General features: G+C 42.8%; 1 protein-coding gene across 2 annotated transcripts in view; it reads left to right on the top strand.

The window, feature by feature from the left end:
• The window catches only part of MTA2 (metastasis associated 1 family member 2), a 355080-nt gene that overhangs the window by 30573 nt on the left and 301289 nt on the right, over positions 1-23218 (top strand). For both annotated transcript variants that reach the window (XM_086938190.1, XM_086938191.1), the window contains exons 2-4: positions 3388-3455; positions 3912-4005; positions 22941-23058. In XM_086938190.1, the coding sequence (XP_086794316.1) occupies positions 3388-3455; positions 3912-4005; positions 22941-23058 (280 nt within the window). The remainder of the gene's footprint in view (positions 1-3387; positions 3456-3911; positions 4006-22940; positions 23059-23218) is intronic.

Below are 23218 nucleotides of genomic sequence, written 5' to 3'. Positions count from 1 at the left end.
ACAAAACCTTGTGCCTGCTCAGTATCTTTCATACCTCTCATAACTACTAAGGGCTGTCCCCACACGCCAAAGATGAAGGTATTTAACCCATTACTGCAAATACTTTTAGCCCCCCAACATTGGCTTGGCAACTCAATTCCAAACTGTATATATCATAGGCACTATGCTTTTCTTCCTTCCTCACCCTCTTAACAAAAATGGTATTATCCTTGGCAAATTCACTTATCTCCGACTGCCTTCGTTTTTTATCTGCAATTAAATATATGAGCCTTTAAAAACTGGTGACGTGAAATGGCATTTTATATAAAAACGAGTACACTGGATCCCTTGACCCAAAGCAAATAAACAAATAAAAACAAAAAACGCTGCATTGTTATAAACTTCTCGAAAATGTGTCGCCCATCAAAGTCAGCCTTGTGTGGTAGTAGTCAAACAAAAAGCCTCTCTAATAAGTATTCTTGGCTACCGGTGACTAATCAGACACAGAAGAGGCTTACTGCAGACATTGACTAGTCCTTCAAGGCTATACAGAGCTCCCCTGCTGTCCAGTGTTTACCTAGGACTGACAGCAGACCTGATCTGGGCATTTACATAAACTTTAATATAAGATGGCCACATTTCTCTCTCGACCAGGTTGCATAAATGAGTGCTAGTGCCAGGAAACATTGCACCTACCGACCACCGAAAAAAATGAATTACTCTGACTGTCAAATGTGGAATACACAAAATGTGTAGCACTCATTGCAATCTATGTGATATTCCCCTTAGCATTGCTACCCCTTGAAATATGCGAGGACAAAGTTAATCGTACAATAAAATGCACAAGACACAATAAATGACACTGGTTGGGTTAGCTTACAGGCGATCCAGGTGTCGCCGGTGAGTTCACCGAACAGCTGACACCCTTCCCGAGAAAGCTGGAGCTGTCCTTATGGTTGCATCATCACCAATGCACTTCCATTATTTACAGCTCACAAAAAAGGCCCTGCCCTAATGGCTGGCCCCTTATAATACCCCTCATCCTTCACATCGCCTAGTCCTGACGCTGTGAGGCAATAAACACAGGCCAGGCGTCTGACAGATTCTATGCTATCCATTATCTGTCCATAACATTGCACCGCTGATAAGTATATTTGCAGCGTTCTAATTCAGTCCGCCTTTCAGCCTAGGCTAAAACCGAGCCAGCACGCGTTGCTCCACCATTTAATACACGTGCACCGACTTTAGACCACCAGGAGATGACGGTGCTGTTTCACTTATAGTTTGGTGACCAATTCCTTGGAAATGTGCCCGTGCCCTGGGAAATTCTTCGTTATAATTTGTGTATATCCCCACCATCCCCCTTCTGCTTCTGCCACCTCTTCACATTCACGTCTCCTCAGCTCGCACACTCTCGTATCTGCCCTTCTAATCACCAGTGGTGAAACTAGCGGGAAGTAATGCTTTCAGTGAATTCCAGTGAGCAAAGAAAAGACAGTTTTCTTCTAGGAAAGTTTGGTGGGGATGTGGTCCTGTCCCGGCGCCCCCACCTCTACAGAAACAAGCACTGTGGGGGAGAGGTCGGCGGCAGTGAAGGTGCCTGCGAGAGGCTCATGTGGCGTCGCAAAAGTGAAAGCATGGGGGAGCGCGAGAACAGACACTGCTGACGCCGCCGTACACGCTCACAGCTCATGCCAGCAGCAAACGCGCGCTCACAAGGACAAATCTGACACTGAAAAAGCGCGCGTCCGACTCGTGTCCACATATTCAAGTAAGCAAAGAGGTATACTAAAGTATACAAGAGGTCTCGAATGCTCGACCTAAAAATGTTGGTTTTCTTTGCTGATTTTAAAGTAGGCAGGAAGGTAAGCGCAGAGATCCTCTTCTGGCAGGATTTATACCAGAAAATTAATTCTCTGGCTGGCAAGCGTTGAAAATGACAGTGTTCAAACACATTGACATCGCTCCTGAATCTGTTACATTTGTCCTATGCATACTGAAAGGCTATATTGGCTAGTAGTGTGTCTTTTTCGAACGCTTTTTGCACAGTTGAAGTTTTTTTGGGATTTATCTTGACCAGTGCATGATTTTTCTCTTGAGACAAGCATGACCTCACAGATTTCAAAGAAGCTGAGTTTGGGTTGAGTGGATTCCCCTTTCTAGTTGCAACCGCATGTCTATTTAGAGACACTGTTGTACCAGACTGCAGTCTTTCCTTTGAACAGTGGTTTGATGTAGGTTTAGTTGCCATACTTGGTTTCCTTATTCCTTACATCCATCTGTCGCAGAGAGACCCAGGAAAGAGATCATTGGGGCCCAGACTCTCAAACAGCAAGGAGCTTTGGAGAAAGGGCACCTCAGGGGCGACAGAGGTATGTGCACTCACACTATTATACTGGACTGAGAAGCACTAAATACAAAGAAGGTTGACTTCAGAAAAACTGATGGAAGACGAGGCAGTGATCCATAGCTTAGAAAAGTATGGAGACATGGGAACAATCAGGACGCATTGGGTGTCATGTAAGGCCTGTAGGTACAGATACTTTATCATATCCAAATAAGACAGATTTGTGTTAATTGAAAGTAAATTGATTACATCTTGTTCTAACCATCTGGCATCAATCAGGCCTTCTCGGGCCTACATTAAGTGTCCATACTATAGAACTTTGAGCCAGAACAATTCTCCACAGGCAAGAAACAGAAGAGTTGCAAACATTGTTGCATTAAATATCTCACCTGCAGCCATTTTGTTCATGGGGAATGGCACATGATCTGTAAACGCCCCACCATGATAGTGTTCACATAGCATGACCTAGTTGGAGGACAGTAAGAACTCAAATATCCTGTTTTCCCCATAGAGTATCCAACAGGGATATCTCCGACAGTTTAGGTTACAGGTTTGCCCATTCAATTAATTCCCGAGCCCAAATGAAACCCTATCTTCGGGGAAACCCTCATCTCACAAGTCAAGTTCTATGAGCTTACTTGGGCAAGTGAAAAATGGAATGCCAATTGGTTATCATTACACTATGTAAAATAATATATAGCTGTCAGTTTGTCTAACTTTTCAGTCTCCCGCCCTTCAGTTGGGAAGCAGTCTGTTTGACATGCATGTTTATTGTGGGGCCAGGTGAGGCGTATTGTGCATGTCTATTGCACAAATAAATCGTGCTGTCCCATATTTCCCTGACCTTCGTGTTCTCTTGTGAGGGAATGATTTTACTTTTATTTGAGATTGATTCTACTGTGTTTGCATATACCTAACTCTTGAGCAGACCCCAATTCTGATAAATGCAGCTGATGATGGGAGAGCCAGAAGACTAGCTCAATCTCATATTCCTCAAATAGGAATGTTATACTTAATATAAAAATGGTATCGATTTTATGTATGTTTCTTTTTCTTTTCAGATTATGTTTACTTTGAAAACTCCTCCAGTAACCCATACCTCATCCGACGAATCGAGGAACTTAATAAGGTCAGGTGCAGCTATAACAATATATTTTTCCTTAAACCTCTTTCTGTGTTGGTAGATTGCTCTGATGTCTCAGTTTTAACCTGTGAGATCTGTGAAGTCTAAATGATAATTGTTTGAGGCCTTTACTGCTGGAGCATCGGTACTTGACAGCTCAGCTCTCCTCTATATGCTTCCCTTGTATTTTTTGAGGAATAGCAAAATTGTCTGACACCTGAGCTTAACAGAATAATTTTTTGAGGATCTGTGCTGCATGGTCTTTATCTGTTGATAAAATGTTGCCATCTGTTGCTTCAGCCTGTAAATTCCTGTATAACCAGAGGAATAACATTTTTGTATGCAGTCAGTGAAAATGGAGCGATAGCTCTGCTATTATGATTCATCATATTCTGTTGAGTGTGGAACTTTCTTGTGCTTTTGTGTAAGATTTGATCTGTAACCTGTTCTTTTCATCCACAGACTGCCAATGGGAATGTGGAGGCAAAAGTTGTGTGCCTTTTCCGGCGGCGTGATATCTCTAGCAGCTTGAACAGCCTAGCAGACAGCAACGCACGTGAGTGGGATCAGCCGGTGCGTGGGGGCTGGGTATGTCTGTAAAGCTCCCAGGGAGATGGGGTTTGTCCCTCCCCTCATGTTCAGGGATACATGCGTATCATCATCTGCTTTCTGGGGTTCTATAAGACTCCCTGGGAGAGAGGTATTAGAACATAACTTGTAATGTAGAGGGACATATGAGTGAGATCTGCCTGTGTTTTTAACTTGCGACGGGTGACTGCCCGCTCTGACATAGCATTTAAAGTCTCAAGTGTATGGTATTTTCTGGTGCGTTGTGTGCTATGTCATTTTTTTCTTTTTGGCGCTCCCGTAGAGCTATGTCATTTTTTTCTTTTTGGCGCTCCCGTAGAGCTGTTTCTCAACCTGTACTGGGGCATATGTCAGCGTGATTTTTAAAAATTTGTAGGTAAAACTGGAACAGAAATGTAACAAGCGTTGGCAAAGTGAATAGTTCTCCTATCAACCAAGCCTGTCTGCTTTGTCGGTGTATTTTTTATTTTTAAAACTAGATGGCTGCTGCGAAGACTGTCTTTGAAGGATTTTTCTTTTGTTTTAAGAAAAATTACAAACCGCTACCATGCCTGTGCAGAGATATGGGTTACTGGGTGGCCACCTGTTTTTCCTTTAGTTTTAATGAACTCTTCTATGATCGTGGACCGGCATCTCTGAAGGGTACTTTAAAAAACAAAGTATCTCGTTCTTGAGAATAACGAGCTGCCCTGCAGCAGTGTTAAGCTTGTGGACCTTTGCAAAAAATAAATGTGACCAGTGTAAAAAAAAAAAGCAGGTAAGCGGAAGGATGGGGAGCAATAAATGGTAAGCCGGAAACCTGAGAGCACTCTGCAGCTGCTGGGCCCTCTCACCAGCAGTATTAAATATGTGAAACATTATTTAGAAATGAAGCGTGGGTGGAGAGGGCTCAGGGAGCAGTAGATGAGTTAGAGGGAGGCAGTAGGGTTGTGAGTAGTGTTGGAAGTAAAACTATGCACTCCTGTGGATTGCTGAAACAAAAAAATCAGTGGCATAGCTGGAAGGCCTTGTCTGTGAAATGCATAACCCGACCTTTTGGCCTTGCCAGTTGTTTACAATGCTGAAAATAAGCCAAAATAGCAGCTCCAGAAAAAAACAGAATAGATGTATAGAAACTATGTTCCAGACCAGGATAAACAACAATAGTGAGGAAAGCCTTTGAATAAGGAGCAGTGAACTTAAATAGACAAGTCATCCAATTATAACTAATGAACCTGTGTAAAATCCACTCTGTATGCTGGATGGCAATAGGCCAACAACAACAGACCGCAAGAATTGTATACATGGGTCAAGAACTAAAAATTACTGGTTGAATGTCACTGCTCCTTAAAGAGTTCTTTCCTGCTTGGGAACCCAACTTATCAAACAAAACCATTTTATTGACGGGTGGTAAACGACGAAGAACCTTTGCTGCATGCTGTTTTGAATGTTATCCCAAAGTAGTTTGTTTCTGTGATTTAATACCAGAATGTTGTAATAATTTCTTTGGTTGGACGGGTCAGAAGTATCTCATTAGCCGTGTATGGCACCATTGGAATAGAATTCTAGCTAAGCTATGTTTGATTTTCTCTTGCCCTAACCTGTGTTGTAACATTTGTAGGATCTCGTAGAGATTTATATATCTATCAAACTCTAGAAAAACGTACTTGAACTTTCTTGGATGATTGCGCAATTTCCTTTAGAAAATAATCTTCCTATGAGGCTGTTCTTCGTTGTTCTTCCAACAGAACATTTCCATTATGTGCAATCGTCAATTGGCTCTTTCAAATGCAACTTACCTGAATTTCTGTTAGTCCTGACAAAATGCGTTTCGGCTGTTATGCCTCAATTTTAATTTTACCTGACCTCCATTACCGACTCGGGTCCTCCTGACTTTTTGGACAGTCGTCGCACTGTACCTCTGTTTTCTGCCCTTCCAAATGCTTATTTTCCAATCCTCTTCTGAAAGGGTAGGTGAAATTAAACAAAACGGTTAGTTATAAGATTGCCGTGGTGAACCTGCTGAGTTGCGTATATATCGCCCTAGAATAAACAAAACGGGGTCGTGAGGGAAGGTTTAAGAAATGTTTTCAATCTCTTACTGCCATGCTAGGGTTCTAAGATTGAGTATTTAGGCCATGTGAGAAATTGCCTCTTTTGACATGGTTAGCCCCCCTCTTTGTGCCTGGAAAATGATGTGGTTTTGATTGTAGTGCACAGGATCCCTGCCAACCAGGTTCCCTGTGCTAGCGCGTCTTCCCTAAAGCTGTACCGTGATCGCCAGCTTCAGATCCCTGCGAGTCCCTGGTATATGTTACCCTTTGGACCTATGGCATGGGAAACGAAGAGGGTCTCCTAGGGGCCCTACACCAAGTCCAAGCCACTGCAGCTTGCATGCCATTCCAACCAGCACAGCCTATGGTATAGGTAAGTGACCCCTCCAGCAAGCCTTACAAGCCTTAAGGCAGGGTGCACTATATCTCTTGGTGGGCAGATCTGCATCAGCCAGATCCGGAAATTAGATCTTGACGACCTGCGAAGAACAGACGTGCAGCAGCAAAGACACCAACTGACTTTCCCCAGCCCTAATGGTCTGTCTGCATTCCTCCAAGACCCTGCTGAAGAAGAGCGACTTGCCCTACAGACCAGCAATTTCCAGAACTCTGGGAGTTCTCCCTGCCTTCCAGAAAGACTCTTAATCTTCAGTGGACAGCGGGCCTGTCCAGAAGAAACCATTTGCAAAGAAAAAGAACTCTGCAATGAAGAACGGCAGCCAGTGGTTTAAAGAGGGTGATGAAAAAGCAGTGGTTGAAAAGACTGGACCCAATGCCTACTTTGTGTATATTTAAGACAATAAACCTGCACCGTCAAACCACAGGCCTAAAAATATTAAGCTTTGGTTTTGTAGCCCATCGGTTGGTAGCAGGTGCCTATTTGGAATACGTATTCACTTATATTTTTCTCAAATACATCTGTGAAAGGCTTCTTTGAAGGTTGGTTCTTTGCATTACCGCGTAATGTCTGCTTTAGACTAATTTACCCAACAATATCTTAGCTACTCAAAGGGCTTATGAATCAAAGATTGGTCTACTAGCACTTTATGGTAGTGGGATACTTTATTTTATGATTGTTTAGAAGGTGCATGCCTGCTGCAGATGTTGACTTCACTGGGAAAGGTAAGCTGCAGTTTCTGCATAGAAAGCAGCATGTACATACCATCAACCCTGGTTTCATTATAGTGAAACTGAAATGGTCACACTGCAGAAATGCTACTTTTAAAACCACCAACTTTCAAATTGGAACGTTGGGTTGCACAATTCCCCTAATCTATTGGCTCTCATTTCTCTGGACACCTTCAAGTCTGAGCTTGAACCTTCTCTTTCAAAGATATTTATTGTGAGCTCCTATATTACAGCATTGAGGGTTATAAAGCCATTTACTCACTATAAGATGCCAATATTTTAAAGGCTTCCTGTATGGAAATTTCAAAGTGAATCACAAAAGAGTTTGTTAAAAAGAATGCTGAAAATGTAATGGTATCTTTTAATAGTCTTCAGTTTTGCTGGGGGAGGTGCTACTGTAACTATGTGACAGTTCAGGACCCCCATTATGTAAGTGCTCCCTGAATCCTGCTGCTTAGAAAATGCTAATCACTTGGCATATGTGATTGAAGGTACGTCCTGTGGTGTTACCAAGCCATTTCATTATTTCAACATACTTGCATATTTTATGATGTACGCTTCCCAAAATGTAAGAAAATATAACTTTTTTAAAAGAAGGCACTATGCTTCAATTGAGCAGATCGCATGTAACCTATTCACTGCCATAATAAAATACCAAGCAGTTGTTTTATTCTGACCTTCCTACCTTTTATTGTGTAGCCCACCTCCTGGAGACGTGTGGGATTTTTATGTCCATTTTCTTTGGCACATACTTCTAATTTGAGAACATTGTGATATGAACCTGAATTGGCTTCAGTGCTAATATAGGAGAAAAGAAACAAGAAAATAATTCAATTCCTTATTAGACTACTTGTCAATGTCTGTTAAAACCCTTCATTTGTTTAAGGGCCATGGGGCCCAGGCTTCTATTGCACAACAGTCGAAGTTGAAAGTCATTGTAAGGGGGAAGTTTGTGTTTTCCAACTTGGAAGAAGCTCAGGCGTTGTTGAAGGAAATTTCGTCAGGATCAGGTGTTTAAATATGGTTATGTATAGTACACAATGTGTTTTTTAGACTGTTAATTTTGGTTTGTTTTGGGAAGTATTGTGGGGGTCTAGGTTTCCGCAGGGTCACTCTGGGTGTAACTTCATGACACCCAAGAGGGCAAATGTGGTTAGGGAGGATTTCCTCATTTCCGGGGGGTTTCTTCTTCAGGGTGGGGTGGGTGGGTATGGTGGACTGGGTTAACAGCAGTAAAAAGAGCAAGAACAAAAGCTACAGAAATTCTTAATTTAGAGTTTAAGGTTATATTGCGATTGGAAACCTTGATGGAAGTTAACAAATGTAAGATCCTATCCGTCAACACTAATGGAATCCTAAACAAACAAAAATATGGTGCTCTTATAAAATGATTGATATATTTTAATCCCTTGAAAGTGATTGAGGCAAAGTTTCTACCCTCCCTCACGTATGGTTCGGAGCTATTCAGAGGCAAAGACGCAAACTTCTTGAACTTACAACAGTCAAATCTGTTCAAATACATCTTTCACATACCAAGGTCTGTATCACAAGCGCAAGTACGCCTGGAATTCGGGCTTTCAAATCAGCATCAAGTCAGGCAAGCCGGGATACTAAAAATGTGCTGGAAATTAAGGGCAGCAAGTGAGGACACGCTGATGGGCCATTGTTGGTGCGAAATTAACTACTGAACAAATGCAAAAAACGTATGGAAAACATCTTTGGAAGACGCACTGACACAACTTAATATGCGAGAGGCATGGAATACAAACCACCCCTTTATGGCCTTCAAAAAAATAGCCAACAGTACAGCATAAAAAAAATCCAGGATTGTCGACCGAGCCGCCCTCGCAAAGAAAAAACATGGTTGGACGGTGCTAGCCACGTATGAGAGAAGTGCCCCACAACCATACCTAGTCAACTATATAACACCGTCCACACAACAAATGCTCCTATGCATACGTCTGGGCACCTACACCACAAAGGATCAGACCCCAGCATGGAAGCAAACATGGCCAACATCGCTATGCAGACTGTCTGGCCGTTCGGAAGAAACACTGACTCACATTATGTGCATTTGTCCATCATTGGCTAGTCTGAGACGTTACTACCTATTACAAATATTTTGTTTTTATCAAATCAGAACATGCAGGCCTGCCGTTATGCTAGCACTGAACAGTTTCCAGTTGCAAACGGCCTGTAGGGCCTCCAAATTCTTACAGAAGGCGAGTTTCCTAATCCAGAAAACTGAAAAAATGGTGCGGACCTAGTCCGAAGGACTGATATGTTACGAGAGGCTCAGGCCGCAGACTATGTAATACTGTTTTTAAAAACTTGTTTTTTAAAGAGTGTAAATGCATTTTAACCAAGGCTAGTTCGTATACTGTTTTGTACTCCATTTTGTAAAGGTTTTAACTAACCATATGCAATAAATATTACTTGGATATATTTTAATCCCCAAGTGGTATTCCTTCAGGAGACCCATTTAAAATCAAATTCTCCTAAATTATTTTTACCAAGGTTTTTTTCTCATGTATTTTTTGCCTCGGCCGGGGTGGCCCTGAGGGGAGTTGCCATTTATTTTTCTAGAAAATTAGCCTGGGAATTTCTACAAGTCCAGAGAGATCCATAGGGGAGATGGCTATGGGTAGTGGTTAGGCTACAGGGGAAAATTATGAATTTTGTAAATTACTATGGTCCGGTTTTGGACGATACTTCCAGTCTGATCAAAATCAATGAGCTCTTGAGGGGGGGCCCCTGGGCAGCTTATTGTAGGAGGGGATTTTTATTTTATACAGGACTTGAAAAAAGACACTTCAAACAAAAATAAGAAACAACTTAAACCAAACACTAAAGAAATTATGGAAGCCTTCAAACTAGAATATCAATTAGTAGACCCCAGGCGAAATAGCAACCCTGAGAAAACAAATTTTACTTGCTATTCGCATCGTTTTCGAACTGCATCTCGAATTGATATTTTTCTTATATCAAGATCTCTTCAGGTTTCTAAGATCGATAGCGGGTGTAACCCCTTCTCGGACCATGCAAAAGTGGAGCTTGAAATTGCACTTGGAGGGGAAAACAGAGAGCGGCCCAGGTAGCAGCTGGACCGCCCTCTGCTCCCCGATCAGGATTGGGTGGAGGCTTTTAGAGAGTGTCTCTCTGAATATTTTAAGATAAATGAAAATACTGCAGAGCCTTTCTCTGTATGGGGTGGGTTTAAAGCGGCTGCTCGCGGCCAGATGAGTAAATGGCTTTATAACCCTCAATGCTGTAATATAGGAGCTCACAATAAATATCTTTGAAAGAGAAGGTTCAAGCTCAGACTTGAAGGTTTCCAGAGAAATGAGAGCCAATAGATTAGGGGAATTGTGCAACCCAACGTTCCAATTTGAAAGTTGGTGGTTTTAAAAGTAGCATTTCTGCAGTGTGACCATTTCAGTTTCATGTATAATAATGGTTGATGCTAAAAAGGCATTTGACCTGGTTAATTGGACAACCCTGTTTTTTTCCCTCTGTTGATTCGGTTTTCCAGCTCAGGTTACGGATAGGTTACGTAATATTTATCAGGGGGCTTCAGCCCAGGTATTAATCAACTCAAAACTGGTAGGATCGATAAAAATAAACCGGGGGACTAGACAGGGATGTCCATTTTTGCTGCTGATTTTTACTTTTTTTTATAGAACCGTTGGTAATTAAGATCAGAAATAATGCTGCTATCCAATCCCCTTTTCCCCGAATGGCTAAGCTGAAACTTTTTGCGGATGACATTTTATATTTGATGTCCAATAAAGAAAATATTGAAAGTGTATTGAGGGAGTTTAGAGACTTTGAACAGATCGGGGGCTACAAAATAAATAAATAAAACGGAGGTCCTTGCCCTCAACACTAATTTAAATCTTTTTCCATCTTGTTTGAGGGTTCAAGCCGCAAATCAAGACCCAGTAAGATTTCTTGGGATTTTTGTAACTAGCCATTACCATCAGTTATATAATTTGAATTATATAAGAATGAAAAATAAAATCAAGAGACTTTTAGATCAGTGGCTTTTACTCCCTCGTACATTAGTTGGCAGCGTTTCATTAATTAAAATGTCGATATTACCGCTGCTTATATTTTTATTTAGCAATGTTCCAATAAAAATAAATTCGTCTTTTTTCAAAGAAATGGAAACAATGCTTAGAGGTTTTGTCTGGGAGAAAAAAGGATCAAGGGTCAAGCTGTCGGTAGTGCAGTTACCCACTGCCCAGGGAGGCCTTGCTTTACTTCATTTAAAGACATATTATGAGGCTGCCTTTTTAGATATAGTGGCGGGTTTGATAGGATCCAAATGGATTCGTGATGGCTTCTTTTTTGATAAAATGTTACAAGAAATTGGCTCTCAAACCCAAATGTTTTTAAAAACCTCCAAACGTCCAAAAACACTAGATATAAGACAGTAAGGGAATATTCTTTTAGACTTCAGTCCTTTATTAAAAAGGTTGGCTCCTCAGGTGTGCAATATTTGAGTTTGAGGTAGTGTACCAGCCTCGGCCTTCAATTAAAGACAAGCCATCTTATAAATTGGGAAAATTGTGGGCTACGGGAGCTCAGGCATTTTTTTATTCAAAACAGGGTGGCTGCTTGGCTAGAAGTAGTGGTTAGGGCTAATAACCAGAGGAAACCCATCTTTTTTAAATATTTGCAAATTGTTCACTTCTTAAAAAATGTCAATGGCCTTTTTGAATCTCCCAACGAATCGGTGGCAGCCCTTTATGGGGCCAAAATTAATGGCATAGGAGAATGGTATAGGCTGCTACATCACCAGGGACAAACATCAGTGATAGAAAGTCATCTGGGCAAAATAGGCCACGTAACAGTGTTTTTTCATGTAAGGCCTCGGAGACCATATGCCATCTAGGTAATTAATCCCTGCGTGCGGCCAATTGTAAAAGAATGGCATTTTTATCACACTGGCTTGCCTATCTGACTCCGGAGGCCCTGGGGAAAAGATATCCGGAGGTTGAAAACAAGTGTTTTAGATGTCAAGCCAATTGCCTGGGCTGGTGGCACCACACTTTTTTTTTACTTGTCCACGGCTAGAGCCCTTTTGGGAGGCAATTTTCAAGGATATAGAGCTGGCAATCGGGAAGAGAATTCAGCCTGAGGCTGAGTCAGCCCTATTTGGTATATGCAAAAATATAACGAAGTTAACCAAGGCCGAAGAAATGTTTTTGTTTATCTCTTGTACAGTAGCCCGCTCCTTAATCCTTCAGAATTGGAAATCTAGTGATGTTCCCTCCCAATTGAAGTCGTTCAATAAAATGAAAAGGACGCGTAATTTCGAAAAAGCATATGCAAGTCGGGTGGGAGCCATCGAGAAATTTGAAGAAAAGAAAAAAAATTGGAAGTATTTTGGAAATTTAGTAGAGCTAAGGGGGGCGATTAATACTTTAAAATGTAGCGTACTTTGCGATTTAAAGCACTTGCACTTTTTCTTGATTGTACTCTAGAAGCACTAGCACTTTTTGTGGTCGTTGCACTTGGTGATATTTGCACTTTTTACTGTTGCACTTTATCGCAGGTTTTTGCACATAGTCTAAATTATCAATGATGACATTGGCTGCTACTGTTTTAATATAATTTTTTTTAATCTTGCCATGGAAGAAAGAAGCTATTTAATGTTTTTAAAGGTTTCAATAATCATGTTCTTGATTTCGATCGCAAAATGTACATCATGCTCTGCTCAATAAAAATTATTTTTAAAAAGTCTTTCTTCAGTTATTTGATTTTTCTTGGTATTCGTGCTAAGCTGTTTTTATAAATACATTTTTCAAAAATAGATTGTTCTCTCGCAATCTTTTATCAGTGTTTTTATGTATCTTTTTATTGTTTTTAATTCAAAACAATAGCAAAATACAGCGCCTTAGCGTCAAGTGGGGAGGGAAAAATCTTCAGACCATGCTGGAAGGCCCCTGTACCTATACCTTTAACGTCAAACTTGTCACCGGCGAGGATTAAAGACTGTTGGAAGCTGGCTCTGTATATACTATACCAAAATCAGGTTTAGTTTACACAGAGTCCAGTGGCTTGCCGCCTTTGTGAGCTTCCCCAGGCCTTTTGCTGCTTCCAGCAACTGGTCCCCACCAGTTCTGACCCCCACTTTGGGCCTCCTGCCAACGCCTGCAGCCTAAATCCGGAAGGTCCCCCCAACCGCTACCAGAAGCTGGTAAGAAGATCCGACTCCAAAAGGCACCCCTGCACCAGACTTCCCACGGCCTTGGGTGGCCGAACAGACGGTGCCTAACCAGCCCCCAACTTACCTCTCGAAATGGTGGTCGCACCCAGAAGACCTTCGTCCCCAAGCCTGCAGTGCCTTTGCAAACCGGAGGTTCCCCATTGCAAACAGGGCGCCCGACATCGAAACTGCACCCTGCACCTGGCAGCCCTAGTGTTGCTGAGGGTGCACCTTTGGTGCTACTTTGTTTCCCCAATTGCCCTGAGCTAAAGTCTAGGAGCTTTGCTCCCACAACCAAGTGGCCTGCTAGTCGGCAGCCACCAACCGGAGGTCCCCTATCCCCCATTGTTTAACAATGGGCCTCAGCACTCTGCACCTGGCCGCCCTAGGGCCACTGAGGTTTGCTTGGTTCTAGAAAAGAAAAAAATGATTTTTTTTTTATACCAAAACAATTGGTCTGCAGTTAAATCTTTTAAGTGTGTGAGTTCATTTGCTGACTGAATGTGTGCCACAAATGCTTAACAGTGTCCTCTGATCCTGCCTTACTGCTCGACCACACTACCACAAATAGAGTGAGGTGCTATCTAACTCTACCTCTGCCTACCTTTGGGGTTCCACCGGACTCTGTGCACACTATACCTTACTTTGGTATAGTATATACAGAGCCAGCTTCCTACAGTGACCACCTCCGCCCAGGAAAGGTTTTGTTTCTGGGCTCAGGGAGTGAAGACTCCCACATGAGGGGTCCAAAAACAGTGTTGTGGTGGCAGGCTGGTGTACCAGTCGGGGAACCAACCAGAGGCTGGTAATTTTTCAGGGGGCATCTCTAAGATGCCCTCTGAGTGCATTGTATAATAAACCTCACACTGGCATCATTGTGTGTTTATTATGCTGAGAAGTTTGCTACTAAAGTTCCCAGATTTCAGTAAAGCCATTATGGTGCTGTGGAGTTCGTAATGACGCACTCCCAGACGATGTACTCTTTGCGGCTTTACTGCACTCTCTAAGTCTAAGAATGGACTGGGACACTGTAGGGGTACAGTGCTCGTGTAATTGTACCCTCACCACTGGTATAGTGCACTCACCTAGATCGGTGTACTACCTATACCATAGGCAGTGGGTTGCATGCATGACCCTTCACTTTTCTCTGCACCAAAACACACAGCTTGCAATGGCAGTGTGTGTGTGTGTTAAGGTACAGGTCCTCTAAGGGTGGCACAACATGTACTGGAGGCCTTCCCTGGTCACAGTGCCCTTGGTACCTATGGTACCTATTACAAGGGACCTACATGTGGCCAGAGAGGTGCCAATTGGGGTACAAAGGCACCATTTTGTGAAAGAACACAGCCTCTGGGTACCTGATTGGCAGGGACACAGAGCACATCGTCAAAGTTTATCAGTAGTCTGGCAAAGTGGGGGGTGGGGGGGTGGATTTACTGCAACAGAAACCCAGCTTCCTACAAAGACCCCAAGCTCCGTGCTTGCGCTGTAGCCAGGCCTCCCTCTGGATATGCTTTTCAGAATAAGCGCGACTCCAATCTACTAGAAATCAGAGTTAAGTGGCTTGGTAGTAATAAATTAATGAGGGGAACCCTGGTCATAATCGGCTTTTCAACAATATAAAATCTTATCATTAAGACTGGGTTTCTTGCACTCCCAAACAAATTTGTTGATGGCCGATTGTAATGACTGTGCCGCTTTGGCCGGAGGAGACAGAGGAAGAGTTTGAAAAATATAAAGTATGCGCCGAAAAGATAATAATTTTGACAGCCGCTATGCGGCCAGATAAAGAAAGATGTAGACGACTCCAGGAGGACCCAGACCTAATTGTCTTAGGAGAGAAGAGCAGAATAGTTTACCGTCGCTGCCTTGGCCAGCCGAATAACCATATAAGAGAGTCACCCTGCCCAATCAAGAGAATTGGAAGCGCAAGATGGATTCATAAAGATACAAGACAGAAAGGTTTAAAATCTGAGATTTTTGCAGGTTGAATGTAAAGTTAGAGATTCCGCTACAAAATCGTAGTTCGTCGAGCAGTGTGGGCAGAGGATAGAGGGTTGTATAATGCTAAAATAAAATTCTCTACATAAAGACTAATAAGATGGTGGTCGGAGCCAAACGGGATCCCTGAAACAGCTGGATTATCCCTCAGCCGTTGTGTCATAGGCTCCATGTAAAGAGCAAAAAGAAGGGGGGAATGAATCACCCCTGGCTCATTTCCCGAAGTATAGCCATGTAAGAAGAGAGCCATCCTGTTCCTCATAAGTTGTGGTGGTGAGATGCATGGCACCAGCTCCGCTCCACACGTCAGGCAGTCAGTCTAGCCAGGGAGGTGCGCGTGGGCTCGGAACAGCCGCACCACCAGACTGCCTAAACATTCGCAGACTGGAGGCCACTCTCCTCTCCTTCTCGACGGCCGCCATCTTGCTTGCCCTCCAGGCATTGGTGCTGCAAAGGGTCCAGCCCACTCCTAGGTCCGATCACCAGCAGCGATGTGGAGGGGGGAGGGGGGGGGGGTGAGTCACCAGCACCAGTAGCCCCCCCCCCCCCCCCCCCCCCCCCTGTCGAAAGTGCTCTGTGCGCTGCTCTCCTTACCTCGCCATGCGCCTCTGTTCCGGGGATCCCACACGCCGGACCGTTCCACTCCTCTGGCACCAGTCGCACACTATGTTGTTCAAACACGGGCGGTTGTCCCACCAGCAGGAAGCCGCACAATGGCGTCCCAGCCCGGTGGTGTCACCGGAGAGCCGATTATTGTCTCCAACGTATGGCCCCCATCTTGTCCTCCGGATCAGCCACACAGCTCAAAGGCCTCGGTCTCCTGCCCTGAATTGAAGAACCGTCCGTGTTAGCAGGACCAGCAGGTATGGGGGAGAGAACGATGACTACCCCCTTGCCACAACGAAAGCGACAAGTAACAAGCAGGCAGGACAGGTGCTTTACAGTGCTAATGATTGGTGGGGACCGAGAGACAAGGTGGGGGGGGGGGGGTGTCTCACCCGTCCGCCATCTTGGCCATACCCTGAGAATTGGATAAGTTTAAAGGCAATTTTTATGAACACTTTTGTGTTTTTCTAGCTACATAATTATGTTTGTCTGCAACTGTGGCATTTTCGGAACATCTACATTACTGGAAATAAACGATTTCCTAATTTGTCCTTGCTGACACTAGGGTCATGATCTGAATGGTGCAGAAGGTGCTGTGGCTGAAAGCTCTAGGGAACCCACTGAACACCAATAATTGCTACATTTTACTACTAATTAAGCAGTCACAAGTGCTGTTTCCTTACCTTACAGGCACTAACTAGGGTCATGATTTCAGTGGTGCAGCAGGTGCAGTGGCACAGGAGCCAAGAGCTCTAGGAAACCTACTGAACACCGAATATTGCTATATTTTTCTACTAAACAAGCAGTCAGGAGTGCTTTTCTGATTCTTTTGTAACCTTTGTCCCCAAAGTAACTTATCCGAAAGCATCACTGTAATAAACGTTGCAACTTAATTGACTTTTCTGTCTACCTGCAACTTATGTTACATTCCGTGCATTTATATGGCACATTTTCACAATTTCTGAATGGTCTTAAAATGCTTCTGAGTCAGGACACACTAACACCTTGGCAAGGACATTCTCCATGCCATAACATTAGCACTACAGCCATTGTAAGCACTGTATAGATAGTAATTTTATCATTTGGCTTTTCATACTAAGCATAGGCAAAGCCTATGCACTATCTTTTGGCTATGTCAATGTTTTTTAGCCATTTTATACAAAAGTGCTAGCTTCAGTGCAGCATAGCTAAAAAATAAACCAGCATTTGCAATGCAATAAGTCTTGCATTTACGTGAGTTTCATAAATGCAACACCTTTTGCCTTACAAATGGTAGTTGGTAAAACACCCATGCAGCTCTTTAACTTTATCAGCTGTGCCCCTTTCCTTAAACAAGCTAGTCTAAGGTAAGGGGCATGGCCGCCATTAAAGTGAAAGCGAAGTATGGGCGTTTTTACCAAAAAAAGCATTTGTTTGTCATGTTGACAGACAAATGCTTTTTTTCTCCTTCAAGTTGACAAACCAATGCTTTTTTTTGTAAAAGCGCCCCATGCTGTACTTTCACTCTAATGGCGGCCATGCCCCTTTCCTTAGATTCGGCTTGTTAAAGGAAAGGGAAGCAGCCAACATTAAAGTGTAAATGCGGCATGGGGCAATGTTAAATAGTTTTTTTTTTAACAAGCTGGCGCATTTGGCGCGGCAAGTAAAGCAAAGGTACGGCCGCCACTATCAGCGTGGTGTGCTATGCTATGTAAAAAAAAGTTATAAAGATGTTATGAGCAAGCGTGGCCTGCCTGTAACAGCAGGCATGCGAAAACTATTAAACTAAATAGTGCTCGAGACTGTAATTAAAGCCTGCCTCATTGGAGGCTGCAAATGAAGACAAGGCGGTACTAAGGAGGGACTAACAAGCCTATTTACAAATCAGAAGCCAGCATTTACCAAGGACAAGGACACAAGCCAATGACAAATAAGGGCGGAGAGATGGCGGTGCTTCCAGTGCATACTGCTGTACAGCAGGCCTCGCAGAGTAGCACTTGGGCTGCTCAGGCTCGACTTAAAAAATCGCTATAACGCGGACCACGCTGGCTGTCATACAGCTGTTTAGGTCGAGCCTAGCGCAGCGCGCATGTGCTGCTCTAGGAAAACGACCTCTTGGAATCACTCTGGACTTTTTTTTTTTTTTTAGCATTTTTTCTATTGGGCTTTGCGTGCGTCTTTCTAGAAAGACAGCACGCAATTGGGCAAAGGGGGGTGCATGTTCCACCTTTCCCAGGAAATGTATCCGCCCACGGCTTGCGGTTACAAGCGGGGTCGCCTTCTGTTCGGGGTCATGTCACCATCTGTTTTTAATTAGCGCGTTCTCCACGCTGCTGTGCTCACTTGCCCCGCTTCTCTCTTGCACCATTCTTTTTAATCAACCCTCCTTTCACATGCACAGCCCTGACAATGCTCTATTTGCAATGAGAAACTTGTGTATTCGCTGTCATGCTAGGCCCATTGCTGTTGACTTGTAGAAGGAGGAAGGCAGCAGAATTGTGTTTTGACAGTGGTGACAGAGGTAGTGAGACCTCTGCTTACACACACGGCTCCTGATTTTCTCTACTGTGCTCGCTTTCTGATTTGGTACTGGCATTATATAATGCAATCTTTACTTTAAGGCAAGCACCCTATTAATCTTATGTTTGACCTCGCAACCGCAAGTTTGAACCCCAGCACGTCTGCTCAGCCTTTCATCCAACTAGAGGCTGACGGAGTAACATTCATTTGGTTGGCAATACACATCTGTTACTCTGCACCAAGATGCAGCATACTTATCGGTTTTGGGTCAGATTTCATTTCCAGACCTTGCCGCTTTCAGTAGAAGGTGCGTCCCCTCTACAAGAGTGCTCTTTCATTTTCTCTAAAACTCAAAGGAACAGAAACAAAATCTATTACGGTGACATCTTACTTTTCAGCGGAATCGTCAGCACCGTCTAATAAGCGGACCTTGGCCAACAAGCCTACCCTGGAAGGAAAGAAGCAGCTGCTACAGTAGTTAAAGACCACTCATGTCTTGGGGAGGAAGGGAACGATCCTCGTGGGGTTTCAGTAAATAGCTAATTTGTGATGTTTAACCATTTGTTGACTGGATGATCATGCTTCTGGTTAAACAAAACAGAAGAACGTTAGCAATCAGCATTTTACAATAACTGTTGTGGAGAAAAACCAAACATCTACAGCAGGTAGGCACAGTGTAACTCTACAGTAGAGCTTTCCAAACTATGTGTCGCGACACGGTACTGTGTCGCCTGCCATGTGTGGGTGTGCCACACGAGGATTAAGTCTGCGGGTAGATTAGTGCTCTAGTATTCTATTCTGCATGTACGTCGTAAATCATAAATGTGTAATTACTTAAAAACAGTATGGCTCTAGTGATGTGTCCCAATTACACCCTATTTTCCTTGGTGTGGTTTTATTTGCATCTCGCACAAAACAGCTTTTAATAAAAGCACTCGTGAACTCATTTTATTATGCAAATAAGCAGGACGGTCTGTGCATGTCAGTGAAGCAGAACAGAGGCAGGAGAGGAGCGTGTGAGCGCGGCTTCGTTCCCTTTGCCGCGCGTGTTGAACATTGAATGCCCAGTCAGTCCACGGAGCCGCCTCTGCTCCTCATCCCAGGCGCTCGGTACGGTGCACTTTTAATAGGAGAGGCAGCCCGGAGAAGAGGAGCACTGCCTGGAGGTAAAGTCTGTTTAGAAGTATTCAAATGACATGCTAGCAGCGTGAAGGTAGTTTCATCAACTTCAAACTGCCGAGTGTGTGGTGCCAAAAGCTTGAAGCAAGTCTGGTGGAACTTTGAGCTAATGCCAACTGGCATCCTTTAAAGATGCCCGTAGTTAAGCATACGTGGACATTCATCACACTTCAGCATTTTCATTTTATATGCATGTATATGAAGACCAACAGAGGATAAAATGCCATTTATTTTATTCAGTCCGTGACACACCAGATGGCAACACTTTTATTTATTTTATTTATTTTATTTATTTTGAAAGTTTTATATAGCGCGAACAAGATCTTTGCAGATATCAGAGCGCTTTACAGGACAAGGGGGTGATAGAGTAATAGAATGTAATAGTTGAGGTAGTTAGGTACAAGGTGCATAGTTACATAGGTAGGTCAAAATACAAGAGGTAGGTCACAGGTGAAGTAGTGTCGGTACAAGGTGCATAGTCAAACAGTTGCGCCAATAATATAAAAGTACAAAAATAAGGAGCATATACTTGTTTAAGCGTGCTTAAAATGCTTTTGGAGATGGCATAAAGGTAGGCATAGTTGAGGTAGGTGAGTGCAGGGTGTATAGTCACACAGGTGCATCAGTAGTACAAGAGTAGGGATAGTTGAGGTGGTGTAGGTACAGTGTGCAAAGTCAGACAGGTGCGTCAACAATATAAAAATATACAAAGAGGGAACGTATACAATCAAATAAGTTGATAATACAAGTAATACAAATAGACCAAGGGGTCAGGCAGGTAGTACAGAGCGGATTCATGAGAAATACAGAATAATAGATCATGTGTATTTAGCCATGAGGATCACTTTTACTTCTTTCTTACAAAGTTTGTAGGAGGAGATGAGCCTGGTTTCAGGAGGGAGTGAGTTATAATACATTTTATATATCACATGTTTAGTTTAAAGATAGTGAGCTTGAAAATATGCTTTTTAAATAGGGAAAAGTTTACTGAAAGTCGTACGTGAAATACTGCACTATGCCCTTTGGTTGCCTACAGCAAAAAGAAAAGAACAAGATTAAGGTTTTTAAGTAAAAGGTGTAGATTAGAATTTTTTTTAAAATACAGCTTTGCATTATGGGAGCTATTGTTTATGACACTGTCTTCAAAGTGCAGATAATAATTTTGAAGTTGTGTTTTAAACTTTCTTGAATAGATTGTTAATAAATAAAAAAAAGTACAAAGGTTAGGGCCAGTGGAAGTATGTGGCTGCATTGTTGAGCAATGAGGTACGATCCTATCTTCACCTTGTCCTTGTGTCCTAATCCGCCTGTACAAAGCCAACCCTTAACTTATATTCGTCGAAGATGCGTTTGACAGATTTATTGATTTTGGGGGGGGGGGGAGGGGGGATGTCAAATCACAAAGGTACTGTAAACATGCATTTCCAGCCTAAAACTCAAGCCATGGTTAGGCTTTTAAACTCCCAAAGCTCGTACATTTGTGGGCATTCTCAAACTCCAATAAAAAACTCTCTCACCCTGGAAATGATCAGAGACCTACGTCAGCCAAGAAATGAGGTAACTCTCCTTCCAGGATGGGAAGGGAAATTACCCAACCTTCAATTTGATAGGGGTACACAATAGTCCTTTCTCCACAGGAGATGAAATGTAACTCAGCACCCTATCACCGACCTACTTTTACAAATGCTCCTTTACTACTTTCTTTTTAAATTGGTCCATATATTTATAATTGTGTACTGTAAAAGGTTGAATGATGGTGTGACGGAGTTCTTGGTGTGACTGCATACTGGTAAATGCTTTGTTTGTCTGTGCATGAGGGCCAATGTGTTGTGATATGATGGTGGATGTCAGATGGTGGTTATGAACATGTACCATTGCAGGTGTCTGATGCAGGATGGTAAGTGTGTAGGTATATAATGGTGCATGCATGTGTGAGCATTTGATGCTGGGGTTGGGATGTATGTTGGCGGGTGTGGGTATATGAAAAATTACCCATGTGTTTGTCCAAAAAGTAGTGTGGAGGCATATACCGGTGAATATGCCTATGTGTAATGGTGGTTGGGCAGTCTTATATGATGTGTGGATGGTCGTTGTATGGGGGGGATATGTTATCTTTTAATGCTGGGCTTGGCAACATATATGACTGACTGTGAGGGCATTTAAGAGATGTTGGAGGTGTTGGCATATAAAGTAGTTAATGTTTTATACTGTGTCAAATGTTATATAACTCTGATGGTGAGAAGTCTGGGTGCCAGGCATGACAGTTAAGGATCAATTAGTATGGTGGGGTTGGGCCCACGAGGTAAAGGTAGCCTATTTCCTCATTCATTTTACACCTTGTTAATTTTTATGGCAAAGGCACTGTTAATATATTAGTCCGCCTTAACACCCATTCAACTTTAGTGTTTTTAGGGAATTAACAGGAGATTTTTTGTGATGTGGTATGTGTGGATGTATGGTGGTGTGTGGAGTATATGATCCTTGGTTGTGTTGATACATGGTTTTCTTTGTTTGGCTATATGAATGGGGTGTTGGCGTAACCTTACACCCAGTTTTGCCAGTCACTGTCTTTGTTAGAACAGATTCACAATTGCTTCATTAAACTTCCTGCTTTCACAAATGTGCTTGAAAATGCACAGTTTTCCCATTCATTTTTCAAAAAGTTCTTGGTGGTTCGGGCTTGCTCGCTCGCTACACTGCAGTACCGTGTCACAAAATGATGCATGTCGAAAAAGTGTCACCAACATGAAAAGTTTGGAAAGCTGTGCTCTACAGAGTACATCTTTTCGCTCCCCCACCTCAGAAATCTGCAAGCACTTCTCCTTTCATTCCTTTTTATTTTTTGCATTATGTAGTGCGAATGAAGGTATCAAAGCACTTTATATAAGTACTAGTTCCATTACAGAAATCTGCCTGTTGGGTGATAATGTGCTGCATGGCTAAACACTTATAAGGTCCCAAAGGCGAGACCTATTTGCTATGCCAATGCTCGTTTTACATTACCTTCTGCTGTTTGCAACATAGCTAAAAATATTAGCAAAGTCTATAAATCTCACATAGACAAGAACTATTGGCTTTGCCAATGCTTGTTATTAGATATTGGTAGGGTGCAGGCTGCCTGCTTGTGTTCCTTGTACTGTCCTCGTACGCTTCTAAAATAGATACTCTTTGTGCTTCTCTTGAATGGAATGCTGATCGAGTGTTGTCTTCCATTTCTAATCTTTGTCTTTTTTTTCTTTTCAGGGGAGTTTGAGGATGAGTCCAAACAGCCAACTGTGGGGGATCCACAGCGGCATCAGCTCAAACACAGAGAGCTCTTTCTTTCCCGACAGTTTGAATCTCTGCCAGCCACTCATATACGGTGATTACATCTCCTGTCTTTGTACACCAATGTTTGGTTAGTGATCATCTGACATTAAAATGTGTTAAAAGTGAAATACCTGGTGGACTACTGTATACCTCATGTGAGTTCTTCCACCTTGCATTGATATCACCAGAAATATTCTGAATCCTAGAATTCC

The sequence above is a fragment of the Lissotriton vulgaris genome, chromosome 9 (genome assembly GCF_964263255.1).
Source record: "Lissotriton vulgaris chromosome 9, aLisVul1.2, whole genome shotgun sequence".
NCBI classification, from domain to species: domain Eukaryota; kingdom Metazoa; phylum Chordata; class Amphibia; order Caudata; family Salamandridae; genus Lissotriton; species Lissotriton vulgaris.
Note: the sequence above shows the minus strand (reverse complement) of the source record. Positions and strands in the feature narration are given on the sequence as shown.